At 40.3% G+C, this 18,076-nt stretch overlaps 2 protein-coding genes across 2 annotated transcripts in view; one reads left to right on the top strand and one right to left on the bottom strand.

The window, feature by feature from the left end:
* ANKDD1A (ankyrin repeat and death domain containing 1A) overlaps window positions 1–18,076 on the top strand; it is a 350,194-nt gene that overhangs the window by 328,827 nt on the left and 3,291 nt on the right. The gene's annotated exons all lie outside the window — the stretch shown is intronic.
* LOC139173200 (cortexin domain-containing 1 protein) overlaps window positions 11,584–18,076 on the bottom strand; it is a 29,474-nt gene continuing 22,981 nt past the window's right edge. The window contains exons 2-3 of the mRNA XM_070762810.1: window positions 15,801–15,942; window positions 11,584–12,694 (exon numbers count right to left, since the gene is read on the bottom strand). Of these exons, the coding sequence (XP_070618911.1) occupies window positions 12,460–12,639 (180 nt within the window). The 5' untranslated portion in view covers window positions 12,640–12,694; window positions 15,801–15,942 and the 3' untranslated portion in view covers window positions 11,584–12,459. The remainder of the gene's footprint in view (window positions 12,695–15,800; window positions 15,943–18,076) is intronic.

The raw sequence follows: 18,076 nt of genomic DNA, 5'->3' as shown, positions 1-18,076 counted from the left end.
CTGAAGCTCTAAGGCAGACCTGGGCAAAGGGCAGCCCGGGGGCTGGATGCGGCCCGCCCACTGTCTGTCACCGGTCTGCGGAGGTTGGAAGGAAGGAAAGAAGGAGGAAGGGAGGGAGAGGGAGTGAAGGAAGGAAGGAAGAAATGAAGGAAGGAAGGAAGGAAGGAAAGAAGGAGGAAGGGAGGGAGAGGGAGTGAAGGAAGGAAGGAAGAAATGAAGGAAGGAAGGAAGGAACGAAGGAAGGAGAAATGGAGGAAGGAAGGAAGGAAGGAAAGAAGGAGGGAGGGAGAGGGAGGGAGTGAAGGAATGAAAGAAGGAGGGAGGGAGAGGGAGTGAAGGAAGGAAGGAAAGAAAGAAGGAGGGAGGGAGGGAGAGGGAGTGAAGGAAGGAAGGAAGGAAAGAAAGAATGAGAGAGGGGGAGGGAGTGAAGGAAAGAAGGAAGGAAAGAAGGAAGGAGAAATGGAGGAAGGAAGGAAGGAAAGAAGGAGGGAGGGAGAGGGAGTGAAGGAAGGAAGGAAGGAGGGTGGGAGGGAGAGGGAGTGAAGGAAGGAAGGAAGGAAAGAAGGAAGGAGAAATGGAGAAAGGAAGGAAAGAAGGAAAGAAGGAGGGAGGGAGAGGGAGTGAAGGAAGGAAGGAGAAATGGAAGGAGGAAGGAAGGAAGGAGAAATTTTCTTTCCATGCCGTTTTGCAAAAGTCCAATAAATGTTCATTTATAAATTGTTCATTGGTTTCATTGGCCTTTCCAAGAAATTTAAAGCAACCACCCCTCCCAACCTCTCAGGGGGAAAAAAGTTAGGAGGAAGAAAAAGAATCCAAATACTTTCAGGCAAAGCCTCCACTATGTTTTCTTAACTGACAATGGAGGTCAGTTGAAGAGAGGCAACTGAAAGGAATATTTTGAAAGAGAAGTAAAAAAAAAAAACCTGCCCAAAAGCAGAAATAAAAGGCAGAGAAAATCAGAGAGACAGAAGCTTCTCTCCATCTGGAGAAGGAAGGAAAGAAGGAAGGAGAAATGGGGGGAACAAGGAAGGAAGGAACGAAGGGGTAGGTAATTAATTTATAATTAATATATAATTATATAAATATAATATATAATTTATAATTAAAATATATTTAACCCAGTTCTATACAATAATATAGAATATTTGGTAGAACTGAGTTAATTATATTAATCTGGCCCTATAAAACCATCCCAATTTCTCAGTGGCCTCATGGCAAAATTAATTTGCCTCTTCTCAAGAGTCATTTTCTACTTAAGAATCCAAGCCAGAAAAATTTTTCCAGGAAATTTGAGAGCGGCACGAAGGCCCAGCCAGTTTCCTTCCATTCCCCCTTTAATCCTGGCTTTTCTGGGCTGCCAGAGGAGCCTTTCGGTGGCGCTTAAGGAGGCTTTGGCAGCCCAGAGCGAAGGGAGCATTTTCCTTTCTCTGGGCACTTGGAGAAGGAATAAACCTCTGCCACAGCCCAGAGAAAAGAAATGCTCCCTTCGCTCTGGGCAGCGACTGCACTCATCCTCTTCTTCTTCTTCCTCCTCCTCCCACCCAAATTCCAAGCTTTTATTTCTTTCCAAATGGGTTTGCACGCATTATTTGCTTTTACATTAATTCCTATGGGAAAAATTGCTTCTACTTACAAACTTTTCTACTTTAGAACCTGGTCACAGAAGGAATTAAGTTCTTAAGTAGAGGTACCACTGTATTCTTCCTGTGTGCGCTGTTTTTACACACACACACACATACATACAAACCAGAGGTGAAATGCTCCTGGGACATGCGTGCCTGTCAGTCGTTGTAGAGCCGGTTGCGAAGGGATCTTGAGGCTCTGCCCACCCACCTGGATGCAGCCCTTTGAGTCCTTTTACCCTCTGCGCATGTCCAAAGCATTCTGGGCATGCGCAGAGGGTAAAAGAACCCAAATGGCGGCATCCGGGTGAGTGGGCGGAGCCTCACACTCCCTTTGCAACCGGTTCGCCGATGACCAGGACTATTTCAAAACACACACACACACAACATTTTATGTAATGAGTGTCCTCCTTACACTTCTTTTTTTTTTAGGAGAAAGATAAAGCCAAAAAGAAGAAGAAAGTGACCTTCGCTGCTACTAGTGAGTAACGTCCCTCAACCCCCAACCCCCCGATTTGTGCACTGGAATACAATGCATTTCTGAAAACCATTATTTATGTATCAGATATATTTATGAAGATTTCTATGCCGCTCTTCTGAACAGAGCCAGGGTGGCTTGCAACAGAAATAAGTACAACATACAAAGGGTGTAAGAAGTCTAATAAAAATAAATAAAATCCCCATTTGCCTAAAAAACATTCATCCAATTGCACTAGCCATTCAAAACATCGGCCAGAGTTAGACCTTAACACTCAAGGGCCCCCCATGCCTGCCAGCATAACATTTATTTCGTTATTTTATTTGTTGGTTTATTTGTTTTGTCCAATACAGAATAATATACAATGAAGCTTATAGAGATAAAGTATCTAATACAATTCAATCTTCTTTTTTCTTCCCTCTCCATCCTTAAGCTTTAGTGAAGTTTTACATCAAAGATAATGATATGTCTTCCTCTGATGAAGAAATTGAGCAGCTGGAGGAAGCGCAAGACATCACAGTTGTCAGGGTAAGAAGGAAAAGCAAACCCACTCTTCTTTTTCCTCCTCCTCCCACCCAAATTCCAAGCTTTCATTTCTTTCCAAATGGGTTTCCACACATTATTTCCTTTTACATTGATTCCTGTGGGGAAAATTGCGTCTACTTACAAACTTTTCTACTTAAGAACCTGGTCACAGAACGAATTAAGTTCTGAAGTAGAGGTACCACTGTATTTACACACATACAAACACACAAACTAGCGGTGAAAAGCTCCTGGGTCACGTGTGTCTGTCAGTCGTCGGAGAGCCGGTCGCGAAGGGAGCGCGAGGCTCCGCCCACCCACCCGGATGCAGCCCTTTGAGTCCTTTTACCCTCTGCGCATGTCCAAAGCATTCTGGGCATGCGCAGAGGGTAAAAGAACCCAAATGGCGGCATCCGGGTGAGTGGGCGGAGCCTCACACTCCCTTTGCAACCGGTTCGCCGATGACCAGGAGTATTTCAAAACACACACACACAACATTTTATGTATTGAGTGTCCTCCTTACACTTCTTCTTTTTTTTTAGGAGAAAGATGAAGCCAAAAAGAAGAAGAAAGTGACCTTCGCTGCTACTAGTGAGTAACTTCCCTCCCCCCCCCAACCCCCAACCCCCCGATTTGTGCACTGGAATATAATGCATTTCTGAAAACCATTATTTTTGTATCAAATATATTTATGAAGATTTCTATGCCGCTCTTCTGAACCGAGTCAGGGGGGCTTGCAACAGAAATAAGTACAACATACAAAGGGTGTAAGAAGTCTAATAAAATAAAAAATTAAAAAAAATACCCATTTGCCTAAAAAACATTCATCCAATTGCACTAGCCATTCAAAACATCGGCCAGAGTTAGACCTTAACACTCAAGGGCCCCCCATGCCTGCCAGCATAAAATTTATTCCGTTGTTTTATTTGTTTGTTTGTTTGTTTTGTCCAATACAGAATAATATACAATGAAGCTTATAGAGATATAGTAGAGAAGATATAGGAGATATAGGAGAGACTATAGGACAGGGGATGGAAGGCACTCTAGTGCGCTTATGTAAGCCCCTTATTTACTGACCCCTCACATCCTGGACACAAATTGTTTCAACTCCTACCCTCAAAACGTCGCTACAGAGCACTGCACACCAAGACAACTAGACACAAGAACAGTTTTTTTCCGAACGCCATCACTCTACTAAACAAATAATTCTCTCAACACTGTCAGACTTTCTACTAAATCTGCACTTCTATTCTACTAGTTTTTCTCATCATTCCTTTCACCCATTTCCTCCAATGTTTCCAAATGTAAAATAATGCACTTGGGGAAAAGGAATCCTCAATCTGAGTATTGCATTGGCAGTTCTGTGTTAGCAAAAACTTCAGAAGAGAAGGATTTAGGGGTAGTGATTTCTGACAGTCTCAAAATGGGTGAGCAGTGTGGTCGGGCAGTAGGAAAAGCAAGCAGGATGCTCGGCTGCAAAGCTAGAGGTATAACAAGCAGGAAGAGGGAGATTGTGATCCCCTTATATAGAGCGCTGGTGAGACCACATTTGGAATACTGTGTTCAGTTCTGGAGAACTCATCTACAAAAAGATATTGACAAAATTGAACGGGTCCAAAGACGGGCTACAAGAATGGTGGAAGGTCTTAAGCAACAAACCTATCAGGAAAGACTTAATGAACTCAATCTGTATAGTCTGGAGGACAGAAGGAAAAGGGGGGGACATGATCGAAACATTTAAATATGTTAAAGGATTAAATAAGGTTCAGGAGGGAAGTGTTTTTAATAGGAAAGTGAACACAAGAACAAGGGGACACAATCTGAAGTTAGTTGGGGGAAAGATCAAAAGCAACATGAGAAAATATTATTTCACTGAAAGAGTAGTAGATCCTTGGAACAAACTTCCAGCAGACGTGGTTGGTAAATCCACAGTAACTGAATTTAAACATGCCTGGGATAAACATATATCCATTGTAAGATAAAATACAGGAAATAGTATAAGGGCAGACTAGATGGACCATGAGGCCTTTTTCTGCCGTCAGTCTTCTATTTTTCTATGTTTCTATGTTGACTGTATGACTGTAACTTGTTGCTTATATCCTAAGATTTTTATTAATATTGCTTCTTCATTGCTTATTTGACCCTTATGATAATCATTAAACATTGTACCACATGATTCTTGACAAATGTATATTTTATTTTATGTACGCTGAGAGCATATGAACCAAGGCAAATTCCTTGTGTGTCCAATCACACTTGGCCAATAAAAATTCTATTCTATTCTATTATTGATCTCTTAGGAATCTGGAGAGGTCAACCGTGGATAATCTAAGGGTAAAGTGTTGGGGCTTAGGGGATGATACTATGGAGTCCAGTAATGTGTTCCATGCTTCAACAACTCGATTACTAAAGTTGTATTTTTTACAGTCAAGTTTGGAGCGGTTAATATTAAGCTTGAATCTGTTGTTTGCTCTTGTGTTGTTGTGGTAGAAGCCGTCTTTAATAGGCAGGACATTGCAGCATATGATCTTGTGGGCAATGCTTAGTCGTAGTTCTAAGCTTTCAAGACCCAGGATTGTAAGTCTAGTTTCGTTGGGAATTCTGTTTCGGGTAGAGGAATGAAGGGCTCTTCTGGTGAAGTATCTTTGGACATTTTCGAGGGTGTTAATATCAGAAATATGGTATGGGTTACAAACAGATGAGCTGTATTCTAGGATGGGTCTGGCGAAAGTTTTGTAAGCTCTGGTTAGTAGCGTGAGATTTATTTGATTTTTATGCCGTCCTCCTCCTTAGACTCAGGGCGGCTTACAACATGTTAGCAATGCCACTTTTTAACAGAGCCAGCATATTGCCCCCACAATCTGGGTCCTCATTTGACCCCCCTCGGAAGTATGGAAGCCTGAATCAACCTTGAGCCGATGTTTAGATTCGAACTGCTAAACTACAGCCAGCAGCTAGATGAAATAGTCTGCAGGGCTGCACTCTAACCACTGCGCCACCCAGGCTCTATATATTTACATAATCAGACAGGGTTTGGTCTCTTTCAGAATACATTTTGGTGATAATTTTTAAAAAATACTAAACTAAAGTGAAAAATAACCCCAAAATGTTTTCATATTCCATTCACGTTCTAGTAAAATACACTTGACGTTACTATTGTTGTTGTTACTGCCAGTAGTAGACGTATTTGGGTTGAATTCCGGCCCAAATCAATGTATGCAGAAAGGATGGAGGAAGTTCCTTGTACAATTCTTATCAGCTGAATTCTGAAACAAAACCTCTCTCCATATTCTGTTTAAGTAGTGATATGTACCTATGTATGCGAGTTGTGTTTCTGGATAATTGGTAATGACTCAAAGAAGTACTTCCCCTCCATATGGGCCACTTCAGCTTTAGAGAACTGCAAGCGAATCGCAGAGAAATTTCTGCTTCGCGAACCTGAATTTGCCAGTTGAATAGTATTGACTAAGGCGAAAAGAAGAGTTAAAGGTCAACCTATTGCCCAACCGCACAACTGTAGGAAGAGTCTAGAGCAGTTTGCTTTCCGTTGACAGGTCTATAGTTGACCGTTGAAAAAAAAAAGCAACTTTGAAACAACTGTGACCTCGATGACCAAGAATCTCCATAGATGTTTAGGCGAAAGGACTGTTCCCCCCACTCATGCTACCCCCTCTGCTGAAAAACTAATTGTCACAATATTTCCTAATGTCAATAGAATAGAATAGAATGGAATGGAATGGAATAGAATAGAATAGAATTCTTTATTGGCCAAATGTGATTGGACACACCAGGAATTTGTCTTTGGTGCATATGCTTTCATAAAAGAAAAGACACATTTGTCAAGAATCATGAAGTACAAAGTTTAATGATTGTCATAGGGGTCAAATAAGCAATCAGGAAACAATCAATATTAATGAAAATCTTAAGATACAAGCAACAAGGTGACAGTCATACAGTCATAAGTGAGAGGAGATGGATGATAGCAATGATGAGAAAAAGCTAATAATAACAGTAGTGCAGACTTAGTAAATAATTTGACCGTGGTGAGGGATCTTTATCCATGTAGTACGACTGCAGTAATATTATTATTTATTCTTCTTCTTGTCTTCCTTACTACTCCCTCTTATTGGGATGATGATGATGAAGTAGAAAAATATGACGATACTGAATTCTGTTGCTTGCAGCTTCTACACCGGGGACGAATACCTTGTCTAATCTTACTTTGCCAAATAAAGTATCTAATACAATTCAATCTTCTTTTTTCTTCCCTCTCCATCCTTAAGCTTTAGTGAAGTTTTACATCAAAGATGATGATATGTATTCCTCAGATGAAGAAATTGAGCAGCAAGAGGAAGCGCAAGACATAACAGTTGTCAGGGTAAGAGGGAAAAGCAAACCGACTCTTCTTTTTCCTCCTCCTCCCACCGAAATTCCAAGCTTTCATTTCTTTCTGAATGGGTTTCCACACATTATTTCCTTTTACATTGATTCCTGTGGGAAAAATTGCGTCTACTTAAGAACCTGGTCACGGAACAAATCAAGTTCTTAAGTAGAGGTACCACTGTAATTACACACACACAAACATACAAACCAGTGGTGAAAAGCTCCTGGGTCATGCGAGGCTGTCAGTCATCGGAGAGCCGGTCGCGAAGGGAGCGTAAGGCTCCACCCTCCCACCTGGATGCAGCCCTTTGAGTCCTTTTACCCTGTGCGCATGTCCAAAGCATTCTGGGCATGCGCAGAGGGTAAAAGAACCCAAATGGCGGCTTATGGGTGAGTGGGCGGAGCCGACGACCGGGAGTATTTCAGAACACACACAAACAACATTTTATGTAACGAGTGTCCTCCTTACACTTCTTTTTTTTTTTAGGAGAAAGATACACAAGGAATTTGTCTTGGTGCATATGCTCTCGGCGTACATAAAATAAAATATACATTTGTCAAGAATCAGGTGGTACAACACTTAATGATTGTCATAGGGGTCAAATAAGCAATGAAGAAGCAATATTAATAAAAATCTTAGGATATAAGCAACAAGTTACAGTCATACAGTCAATAGGGAAATGAGTGAAAGGAATGATGAGAAAAACTAGTAGAATAGAAGTGCAGATTTAGTAGAAAGTCTGACAGTGTTGAGGGAATTATTTGTTTAGCAGAGTGATGGCGTTCGGAAAAAAACTGTTCTTGTGTCTAGTTGTCTTGGTGTGCAGTGCTCTGTAGTGACATTTTGAGGGTAGGAGTTGAAACAATTTGTGTCCAGGATGTGAGGGGTCAGTAAATATTTTCCCCGCCCTCTTTTTGACTCGTGCAGTATACAGGTCCTCAATGGAAGGCAGGTTGGCAGCAATTGTTTTTTCTGCAGTTCTGATTATCCTCTGAAGTCTGTGTCGGTCCTGTTGGGTTGCAGCACCAAACCAGACAGTTATAGAGGTGCAGATGACAGACTCAATGATTCCTCTGTAGAACTGTATCAGCAGCTCCTTGGGCAGTTTGAGCTTCCTGAGCTGGCGCAGAAAGAACATTCTTTGTCAGGCATTCCAGGCGTTGATTACTCTGTTGCTGAAATCGTATTTTTTGCAGTCACGTTTGGAGCGGTTGACATTTAGTTTAAATCAATTTCGTGCTCTTGTGTTTTTGCGGTTGAAGGTAAAGTAGTCATTAACAGGTAGTTTTTATGTTGTGCGCTGTCCAGGGTCTGATTGGGCTGACGGTTGACTCTGTAAATAAATATCCATACAGTTTGTCGAGGGGTGATATTAACTTACTTCTGCTACCGGTTCACAAATATGAGTGCGCACATGTGCTGATTTTGCTCACATGCGCCACTTCTGTGCATGCGCAAATGCGCTATGCTCATGTGAGTGGCTTGCGCTGCATGCGCACAGCTTGAACATGTGCCTAAATAGGACAGTATAGCACTGGGGAGGGGGTGGACCAGCCCATCCGCAGGTCATTACTAACGGTTTGCCTAAACCGGTCCTAATGGGGTGAAAACAAATCCCTGATGTTGTGCTCTGGAATTATTGATTCTGGGTGCAGCTTGGGGTGGGTCTGTTCTCTCTCACAGGCACTGCTGACATAGTGAGTCAAAGGCTGAGCCGGATTGCTGTTTTTCTTCTCACTCGGATATATAATATAGTTTCAGGGAATGGGGAGGAAAGGTGTTTGATTTGTTCCACATGCTAATGCTTCTTTCATCTTGTTCGCTGGTGAAACAAGCTTAGCTGTTCATTGCTAAGTCACCTGATTCCCAATAGGTATAAACTCCTTTTGATTATTGTTGTGTAGCCAAAGCATAATATACTCTACTCAAGGCAGATCAACTGCAGAAAACACAGTTACTGCCAACCTGCCTTCCATTGAGGGCCTGTATACCGCATGAGTCAAAAAGGGGGCCGTGAAAATATTTATGTCACATCCTGGACATAAATTGTTAAAACTTCTACCCTCAAAATGATGCTACAGAGCACTGCACACCAAGGCAATTAGACACAAGAACAGTTTTCCCCCGAACTCTGTTAAACAAATAATTCCCTCAACACTGTCAAACTATTTACTAAGTCTGCATTGCTATTAATTTTCCCATCGTTCCAATCACCCTCCCACCTATGACTATATGACTGTAGCTTGTTGCTTGTATCTTTATGATTTATATTAATATTTATATTATTTAATTATTATTAGTAGTAGTAGTACCTTATGGCAATCATTAAGTGTTGTACCTCATGATTCTTGACAAATTTATCTTTTATGTACACTGAAAACATATGCACCAATGACAAATTCCTTGTGTGTCCAATCACACTTGGCCAATAAAGAATTCCGTTCTGTTCTATTCAGGATTCTATTCTATTCTATTCTGTTCTGTTCTATTCAGAATTCTATTCTATTTTATTCTATTCTAAAAGCAATTTGGTGAAATTTAGTTTAGTATTTTTATTTTATTTATTCAAATTTGTACGCTACCCAAATCCCAAGAGACACTGGGTGGCTAATTCAGAACATTTAGCAATATAATAATAATATCAATCATCTTTCAGATGGAGGAATATCCCCCCCCCCAAAAAAAGTCTGCCTTGTGACCAGAGAATGGACCACAAGTCAGAATTGAGGTGGAAGGAAGGGATATGTATGTAAAGGAGAGAATGTCATGGAGAATACCAGAAAAGCACATTTTTTTAAAATGGTTAACGATTTCTAATATGATTTTTTTTTTCTTTCAGGGAAGAAGTTTTGGCCACATTCCATCGACAAAATCGGATCTGCTCTTTTCTTTTTCCCTTTTCTTTTTCTTTTTTATTATTTATTTGTTTTTTATTATTTAAGGGTTATGTTTTTTTAAAATATATATCTATTAATTTTTCCTTTTTTTTAAAAAAAGTAGCAGACCTACACCTCCCACGGGTCTTCCAAACTGCTGGGCCAACTGCTGATGAGAACCACACCCAAACCCAGCTGTTGCCACTTCAGTGGTGAAAATACTTCTGTAATTGTTCTTTCCTCTGAGCTGAAGGTCGCTGTCGCATGTCGATTACAGCTTGTGCTTCCTCATCTAAGGATTCCAAGCTACTGGCTGGGGAGACCCCAGGGCTCTAAGGCTGTTCTCCTTCATCCCATTCCTGACATTCCTCTCCCCCGTCTGCCTGTTCCTCCCCCTCCTGTTTGCTGTCCTCTTGTTGAATTTAACTCTATATTTTTAATATTAAACTTATTAATTAAATTTCTTTATATTTTAAAATATTCTATGCTTATACAAAAGGAAAAGGAAAAAAGTTATTAGTAATACTATTTACTATTTCATTCTATATTATAATTAATTGTTAATACCATTTTTAAAATTCCACCAATCATAGTCTTTGTCCCATAGTTTATAATATTCTGTTTCAGTTTGATCATATTGTCTTTCAATATCCAACCTATCGTTCTATAATTTAATAAGTATTTATACACATTTCCAATTGTTTTTGGATGATTTTGAAATAATAATTTGGGGGGGGGGTAATGTTTTTAAACTGTTGTGTTTTTAAAGAATTGTAATAAAAACTATTTAAAAAAAGAAATAAAGAATTATGTCCAATTAATGATGCCCAATAAATAAAACAAAACTTCCTATCCAGGGCAGAGGTGGGATTCGGCAGGTTCTGACCAGTTCTGGAGAACCAGTAGCGGAAAGTTTTGAGTAGTTTGGAGAACCGGTAAATATCACCTCTGATTGGCTGCGCCCCCAACTCTCTGCCTCCCAAGTCCCAGCTGATCGGGAGGAAATGGGGATTTTGCAGTATCATTCGGCTTGAAATGACAATGGAAATCTTTATGGTTTCATTTGAAATGACAATGGAATTTTTTATGGTTTCACTCGAAATGACAATGGAAATCTTTATGGTTTCACTTGAAATGACAACGGAAATCTTTATGGTTTCACTTGAAATAACAACTAAAATCTTTATGATTTCATGTGAAATAACGACAGAAATCTTTATATTTTCACTTGAAATAACAACTAAAATCTTTATGGTTTCACTTAAAATGACAACTGAAATCTTTATGGTTTCACTTGAAATAACAACTAAAATCTTTATGATTTCATGTGAAATAACGACAGAAATCTTTATATTTTCACTTGAAATAACAACTAAAATCTTTATGGTTTCACTTAAAATGACAACGGAAATCTTTATGGTTTCACTTGAAATAACAACTAAAATCTTTATGATTTCATGTGAAATAACGACAGAAATCTTTATATTTTCACTTGAAATAACAACTAAAATCTTTATGGTTTCACTTAAAATGACAACTGAAATCTTTATGGTTTCACTTGAAATAACAACTAAAATCTTTATGTTTTCATGTGAAATAATGACAGAAATCTTTATATTTTCACTTGAAATAACAACTAAAACCTTTATGGTTTCACTTAAAATGACAACTGAAATCTTTATGGTTTCACTTGAAATGACAACTGAAATATTTATGTTTTCACTTGAAGTAATGACTGAAACCTTTATGGTTTCACTGTAAATAATGACTTAAATCGTAGGCACATAACCTGAACCTGTAAATCTTTGAAAGTTTTCTATTATTGCTACCAGTCTTTAATTCTATGGAAGATACACAGAGAATAAGCATACTAACTGCATGTAATTAATATAATCTCATAAATATTAAATCGACATGAACCCACCAACATTATTTGCGTGTGTGCCCCACGCAACCTTTGCTCTACATGGGGGAAGGATGACACCCCCCCAGGCCCTACTCAAATGCTAAGCAGTCTGGATAAAGCTGTACACACTGGATTCAAATGCAGCCAACATTGCTAAGTACAGATTACTCTAGGGCAGTGTTTCCCAACCTTGGCAACTTGAAGAGATCTGGACATCAACGCCCGGAATTTCCCAGCCAGCATTTACTGACTAGGGAATTCTGGGAGTTGAAGTTCAGATCTCTTCAAGTTGCCAAGGTTGGGAAACACTGCTCTAGGGAAAGCTTAAGTTGTAGTATCTAAAGAGCATTTTGTGCTACTTGATGTAATAGAACCGTCATAGTTCCTCTCTCATGAAAACCTGGAAGAGAAAAAGAAAGAGAGAGAGAGTAGCAATAGATCAGAAGGACAAATTGAAGAATTCAAGTAGTTCTGCAGGCAGAACTGTAACCAATGTGCTCTCAAAACGTCTCCATTGCTGGAAGCATCTTGGTGTGAAGAGGAATCCTGTTTAGTGCTTTCATCCTGATAAGGTGGCCACTTGATCTGTGCTTTCTGGCGCCAAGTCCATGGGTCGGTCCATAGATCCAGAGGGCTTGGAGGCCAGCTTTTCCCCCAAGCCCTTGGGTTAGTCAGTCATCCAGGTGCTGTTCCTCCCAGGTGGAGGTTGGGATGGCACTGTAAGGGTCCATGATCACTTTGGCACAGCGGATAATCATGACGATGAGGAAAAGGCAGAGGAAGACGAAGCACGCCAAGGTTAATCCTTTATCCACATCGACAAAGGCGGGTTCGGGAGTTGGTCCTTCCATTGCTTGTGTCTCTCCACATCAGGGTTAATTCCTGCTGCTACCATGATTTTTTTACCTGCAGGAAGTGACAATATTGAAGAAACATAGAAACATAGAAGATTGACGGCAGAAAAAGACCTCGTGGTCCATCTAGTCTGCCCTTATACTTATACTGTATTTTATCTTAGGATGGATATATGTTTATCCCAGGCATTTTTCAGTTCAGTCACTGTGGATTTACCAACCACATCTGGAGGTTTATTCCAAGCATCTACTACTATTTCAGTAAAATATTTGTTTCTCATGTTGCTTCTGATCTTTCCCCCAACTAACCTCAAAATGTGCCCCCTTGTTCTTGTGTTCACTTTCCCATTAAAAGCACTTCCCTCCTGAACCTTATTTAACCCTTTAACATATTTAAATGTTTCGATCATGTCCCCCCCCCCCCCTTTTCCCTTCTGTCCTATTGCAATATCATTTGTACAGTTCTGGCCACTGGAACTGGAAAAGGTGCAAAAAGGGCCACAAGAATGATCAAGGAAATGGAGCCCCTCCCTTATGAAACCGGGTTGCAACGCTCTCTACATGGGGCGACCTTGGAAGAGTATTCGGAAACTACAGATCATGCAGAATGCAGCCACGCGAGCAGTCATGGGCCTTCCCAGGTACGCCCATGTCTCTCCAGCACTACGCAACCTGTCTTTGGATTGGCTTCCGAACACAATTCAAAGTGTTGGTTATGACCTATCAAACCCTACATGGCATTGGACCAGATTACTTGTGGGAACGCCTTCTGCCACATCAGTCCCAGCAACTGGTTAGGTCCCACAGAGTCGGCCTTCTCCAGGTCCCGTCAACTAGACCAGTGTTTTTCAAGCAGTGTGCCGTGGCACACTAGTATGCCGCGAGACATGGTCAGGTGTGCCGTGAAGAAGGAAGCTCAGGTTCTGGTCTCGCAACTTTTTGCTCAGAGAGAGAGTGAGTGAGAGAAAGAGAGCGAGAAAGAAAGCAAGAGAGAGAGAAAGAGAGAGAGAGTGAGAGAGAGAGAGAAAGCAGGAGAAAGAAAAGAGAGGAAGAGAGAGAAAGCAAGAGTGAGAGAGAAAGAAAGAGAGAGAGAGAAAGAGAGAGAAAGAAAGAGAGAAAGAAAGCAAGAGAGAGAGAGAAAAGGAAAGGAATGGAGAGAGAGAGAGAGAAAGAAATGAGCAAAAAGGGGAGGAAAAAAGAGAAATGAGAAAATGATTGAGACAGAGAATGAGAGGGAAGAGAGATAAACAAAAGAGAGAGAGAAGTGACTCTTGATTTAAAGCATATGATAAAAAGCACCCGAAGAATAAGAACCCCCCCCCCCAGCCCTCACCTGTTTTTGGAAATGGTTCAAGAGTGTGTATACACACACACACACAAGGGTGGGGAGGGGACAGGGGTGGAAAAAGAGAGGAGAGTGTCTTAGAGTGTCATTTTGTGTCATTTTGGTTGGTGATGTGCCCTAGGATTTTGTAAATGTAAAAAATGTGCCACCGCTCAAAAAAGGTTGAAAATAACTGAACTAGACAATGTCGCCTGGTAGGGCCTTTGGGAAGAGTCTTCTCTGTGGGGGCCCCGGCTGTCTGGAATCAGCTCCCTCCAGAGATTCGTACTTCTCCCTAAGAGCCTAAAGACCCACCTGTGCCAACAGGCCTGGGACCATTAGACATTAGCCCTGGCTGATGAATGGAATGTATGTTTGACTGAACGATAATAATAACAATAATAATAATAATAACAACAACAACAACAACAACAACAACCACCACCACCACCACAACAACAATAAAAGAGTTGGAAGGGACCTTAGAGGTCTTCTAGTCCAACCCCCTGCTTAGGCGGGAAACCCTACACTACTTTAGACTGATGGTTATCCAACATCTGCTTAAAAACTTCCAGTGTTGGGGCATTCACAACTTCTGGAGGCAAGCTGTTCCACTGGTCAACCATCCTTAGTTCTAAGTGATGGGTTCTTAATGAATTGGAATTTTAGATTAGTTAGTTTAAATTAAATTTGGATTTAGGATGCTTTTACTGTTCTTTTATATGTTGTAAGATGCCCCGAGTCTTTGGAGAGAGGCAGAATATAAACTTCAGATCGTGCAGAATACAGCTGCGAGAGCAATCATGGGCTTTCCTAAATATGCCCATGTCACACCAACACTCCGCAGTCTGCATTGGTTGCCTATCAATTTCCGGTCACAATTCAAAGTGTTGGTTATGACCTATAAAGCCCTTCATGGCATCGGACAAGAATATCTCCAGGACCGCCTTCTGCCGCACGAATCCCAGCGACCGGTTAGCTCCCACAGAGTTGGCCTTCTCCAGGTCCCATCGACTAAGCAGTGTCGTTTGGCGGAACCCAGGGGAAGAGCCTTCTCTGTGGCGGCCCCGACCCTCTGGAACCAGCTCCCCCCAGATATCAGAGTTGCCCCCACCCTCCTTGCCTTTCGCAAGCTCCTTAAAACCCACCTCTGTCGTCAGGCATGGGGGAATTGAAATTTCCCTTCCCCCTAGGCTTATAGAATTTATACATGGTATGCTTGTATGTATGAGTGGTTCTTTAAATTGGGGTTTTTAAGATTATTTTTAATATTAGATTTGTTTTACATTGTCTTTTCATTGTTGTTAGCCATCCCGAGTCTTCGGAGAGGGGCGGCATACAAATCTAATAATTAAATAATGAAATAACTAAATAACTAAATAACTAAATAACTAAATAACTAAATAACTAAATAACTAAATAACTAAATAACTAAATAACTAAATAACTAAATAACTAAATAACTGAATAACTGAATAACTGAATAACTGAATAACTGAATAACTGAATAACTGAACAATTGAACAATTGAACAATTGAACAATTGAACAATTGAACAATTGAACAATTGAACAATTGAACAATTGAACAATTGAACAATTGAACAATTGAACAATTGAACAATTGAACAATTGAACAATTGAACAATTGAACAATTGAACAATTGAACAATTGAACAATTAAATAAATAAATATAAATCAAATCAATCAATCAATCTCTGTGTTTGACTGGATAATTACTCATATCCACTGCAATATCCCATTTCTATGTGCATGCCTTTGATACTTCAAGCATTGCTCTGTCCACACTTTAACACTCCGTTAGGAGACTTACCCTGGATTTGGGCTTTGGTGCTCAGTTTCTGGAGGAAGGCAGCTTCACCAAAATTCCGGAAAATTGATTCTTAGGAATTGGCATGGCATCCTTGTTAAGGCTGGCTTTTGCTTTGCTTTTATTTCCTTTTAAATGTGTGATCCTGCAATGACAACATTTTATGTCAAACCTTTTGCAAAGCTAACTGGTTCACATGCAGATGGTATACCCCGGGCGTTGTTAACCATGGTTTGTTAAAAACCAAATCTTTTTTAAAATTATTATTTAGGTTTTTTGAACAACAAAAAAAGACAAACAACATAAAAAGCACTACTGACAAGAGCCTACGAAACCTATGCCAAACCCATTCTCGAATACAGCTCATCTGTCTGGAACCCATACCACATCTCGGACATCAATACCCTCGAAAACGTCCAAAGATATTTCACCCTTCACTCCTCCACTCGAAACAGAATACCCTATGAAAATAGACTAACTATCCTGGGTCTAGAAAGTTTAGAACTACGGCGCCTAAAACATGATTTAAGTATTGCCCACAAGATCATATGCTGCAACGTCCTTCCGGTCAAGGACTACTTCAGCTTCAACCGCAACAACACAAGAGCACACAACAGATTCAAACTTAATATTAACCGCTCTAAACTTGACTGTAAAAAACATGACATTAACAATCGAGTTGTTGAAGCATGGAACTCTTTACCGGACTCAATATTGTCAACCCCCAACATTTATCCCTTAGACTATCCACGATTGACCTCTCCAAGTTCCTAAGAGGTCAGTAAGGGGCGTACATAAGTGCACTTTTGTGCATTTCGTCCCCTGTCCAATTGTCTTTCCTTTATGTCATATATCATATATATTTTCTTCCTCTCATATACTTTCTCTTCTATATTACATATTATCTTTATATATACTACCCAATGTCTATTCTCTTCCATATGTATTGTGTATTGGACAAAGAATAAATAAAATAAATAAATAAATAAAAAATATGCAGTATAGACATCAGACATAAAGTCATATTTACAAATACATTTCTGTTTCTTCGCTTTCTCAATTTTTTTTCCTTTGCAATTATCCTATTCCTTTTCTTACTGTCAATCCAATTATAAAATTTACCCCACACAGTATAGTATTCTTTTTCCTGTTTATTCGGTAACTCTGATGTAATTTTACTCCATTTTGCACATTCTAGTATTTTCCTAATTACCAGATCCTTGGATGGTACATTTTCTTTTTTCCATTTTTGATCGAACACCAGTCGAGCCGCAGTTAGTATGTGAATTATTAAATAATAATTAGCCTTTTCGTGCTGTCCTCTAATTATTCCTAATAAAAAAAAGTCTTGCATATGTTGTGGTTGACTCTGGCCCAGCTCCTGCCCCAGGGAATGGCGAGGTCGATGCAGGGGAAAATTCAACATGTCACAGGCCTGTGTTATTGCCGACAGAATCAGATCAGAGTTTAGTTTCCTCGGACGAAGAAGAAGGTGGGAGTGACTCGGCAGAGGAGGGCTTGGCACACAGCCAAGGCAGTCAATCTTCCTTATCTTCTATAGCTTCAGGTGATGACATTTTGGACCCACCAAGCGCAGAATTATGCGTAGAAGAGACCAACTAAGAACATATTACAGGAAATAAGAGAGGCCACCTGTGTTTGGGTGGGGCTCCAGTAATTAGGGCTGCTGCTATAAATAGCAGCAGCTGGGTTTGGCCATTGTGGAAGAATATCTGTTGCAGTTTCGTCAGGAATCTTGTGTGCTGGACTTCGTTGCTTTTTCACGCGTTTGAAACCAAAGCAGAGCAGTGTGTGTGTGTGTGTGTCTCCCTTCGTTGGAAGAAGAAGGGGTGTGAAGTTTCTCCACAGCTGCTAGCTAAGTACTTAATGACTGCTTAATGGAAATTGTACAGACTACCTGGTTGTGTTGGGAAGAATGCTCTTTGCAATACAAAAAGAGTGCTTAGTTTATTTTGACTTTTGTGATAAAGAACATTGTTTTGAATTTTCAAACGTGTGTGTGTCTGAAATTTGTATCCTTGAATTTTCGGGAGGCTCCTATCAGAGAGCCCGACAGAACAGCGTAATAATTCTATTTCAAATCTAATGGGTTGCTTTTCACAGAGCCTGCTATGCCACATTTCTCTTGCAAAGAAATGGAAGTTTTGACTCAGATTTTTAAGAATTATCCTGCTGCATTTCCAACGTTGGCCCCCTCCAATGGGAAGAGAGGCTATTTCTCTCTTCATTGCAGGAAGTTTCTTTGTTGCATTGTGCAT

Source organism: Erythrolamprus reginae, chromosome 10, assembly GCF_031021105.1.
Source record: "Erythrolamprus reginae isolate rEryReg1 chromosome 10, rEryReg1.hap1, whole genome shotgun sequence".
Lineage (NCBI taxonomy): Eukaryota > Metazoa > Chordata > Lepidosauria > Squamata > Dipsadidae > Erythrolamprus > Erythrolamprus reginae.
This window is presented reverse-complemented; position numbering and strand designations above follow the sequence as displayed.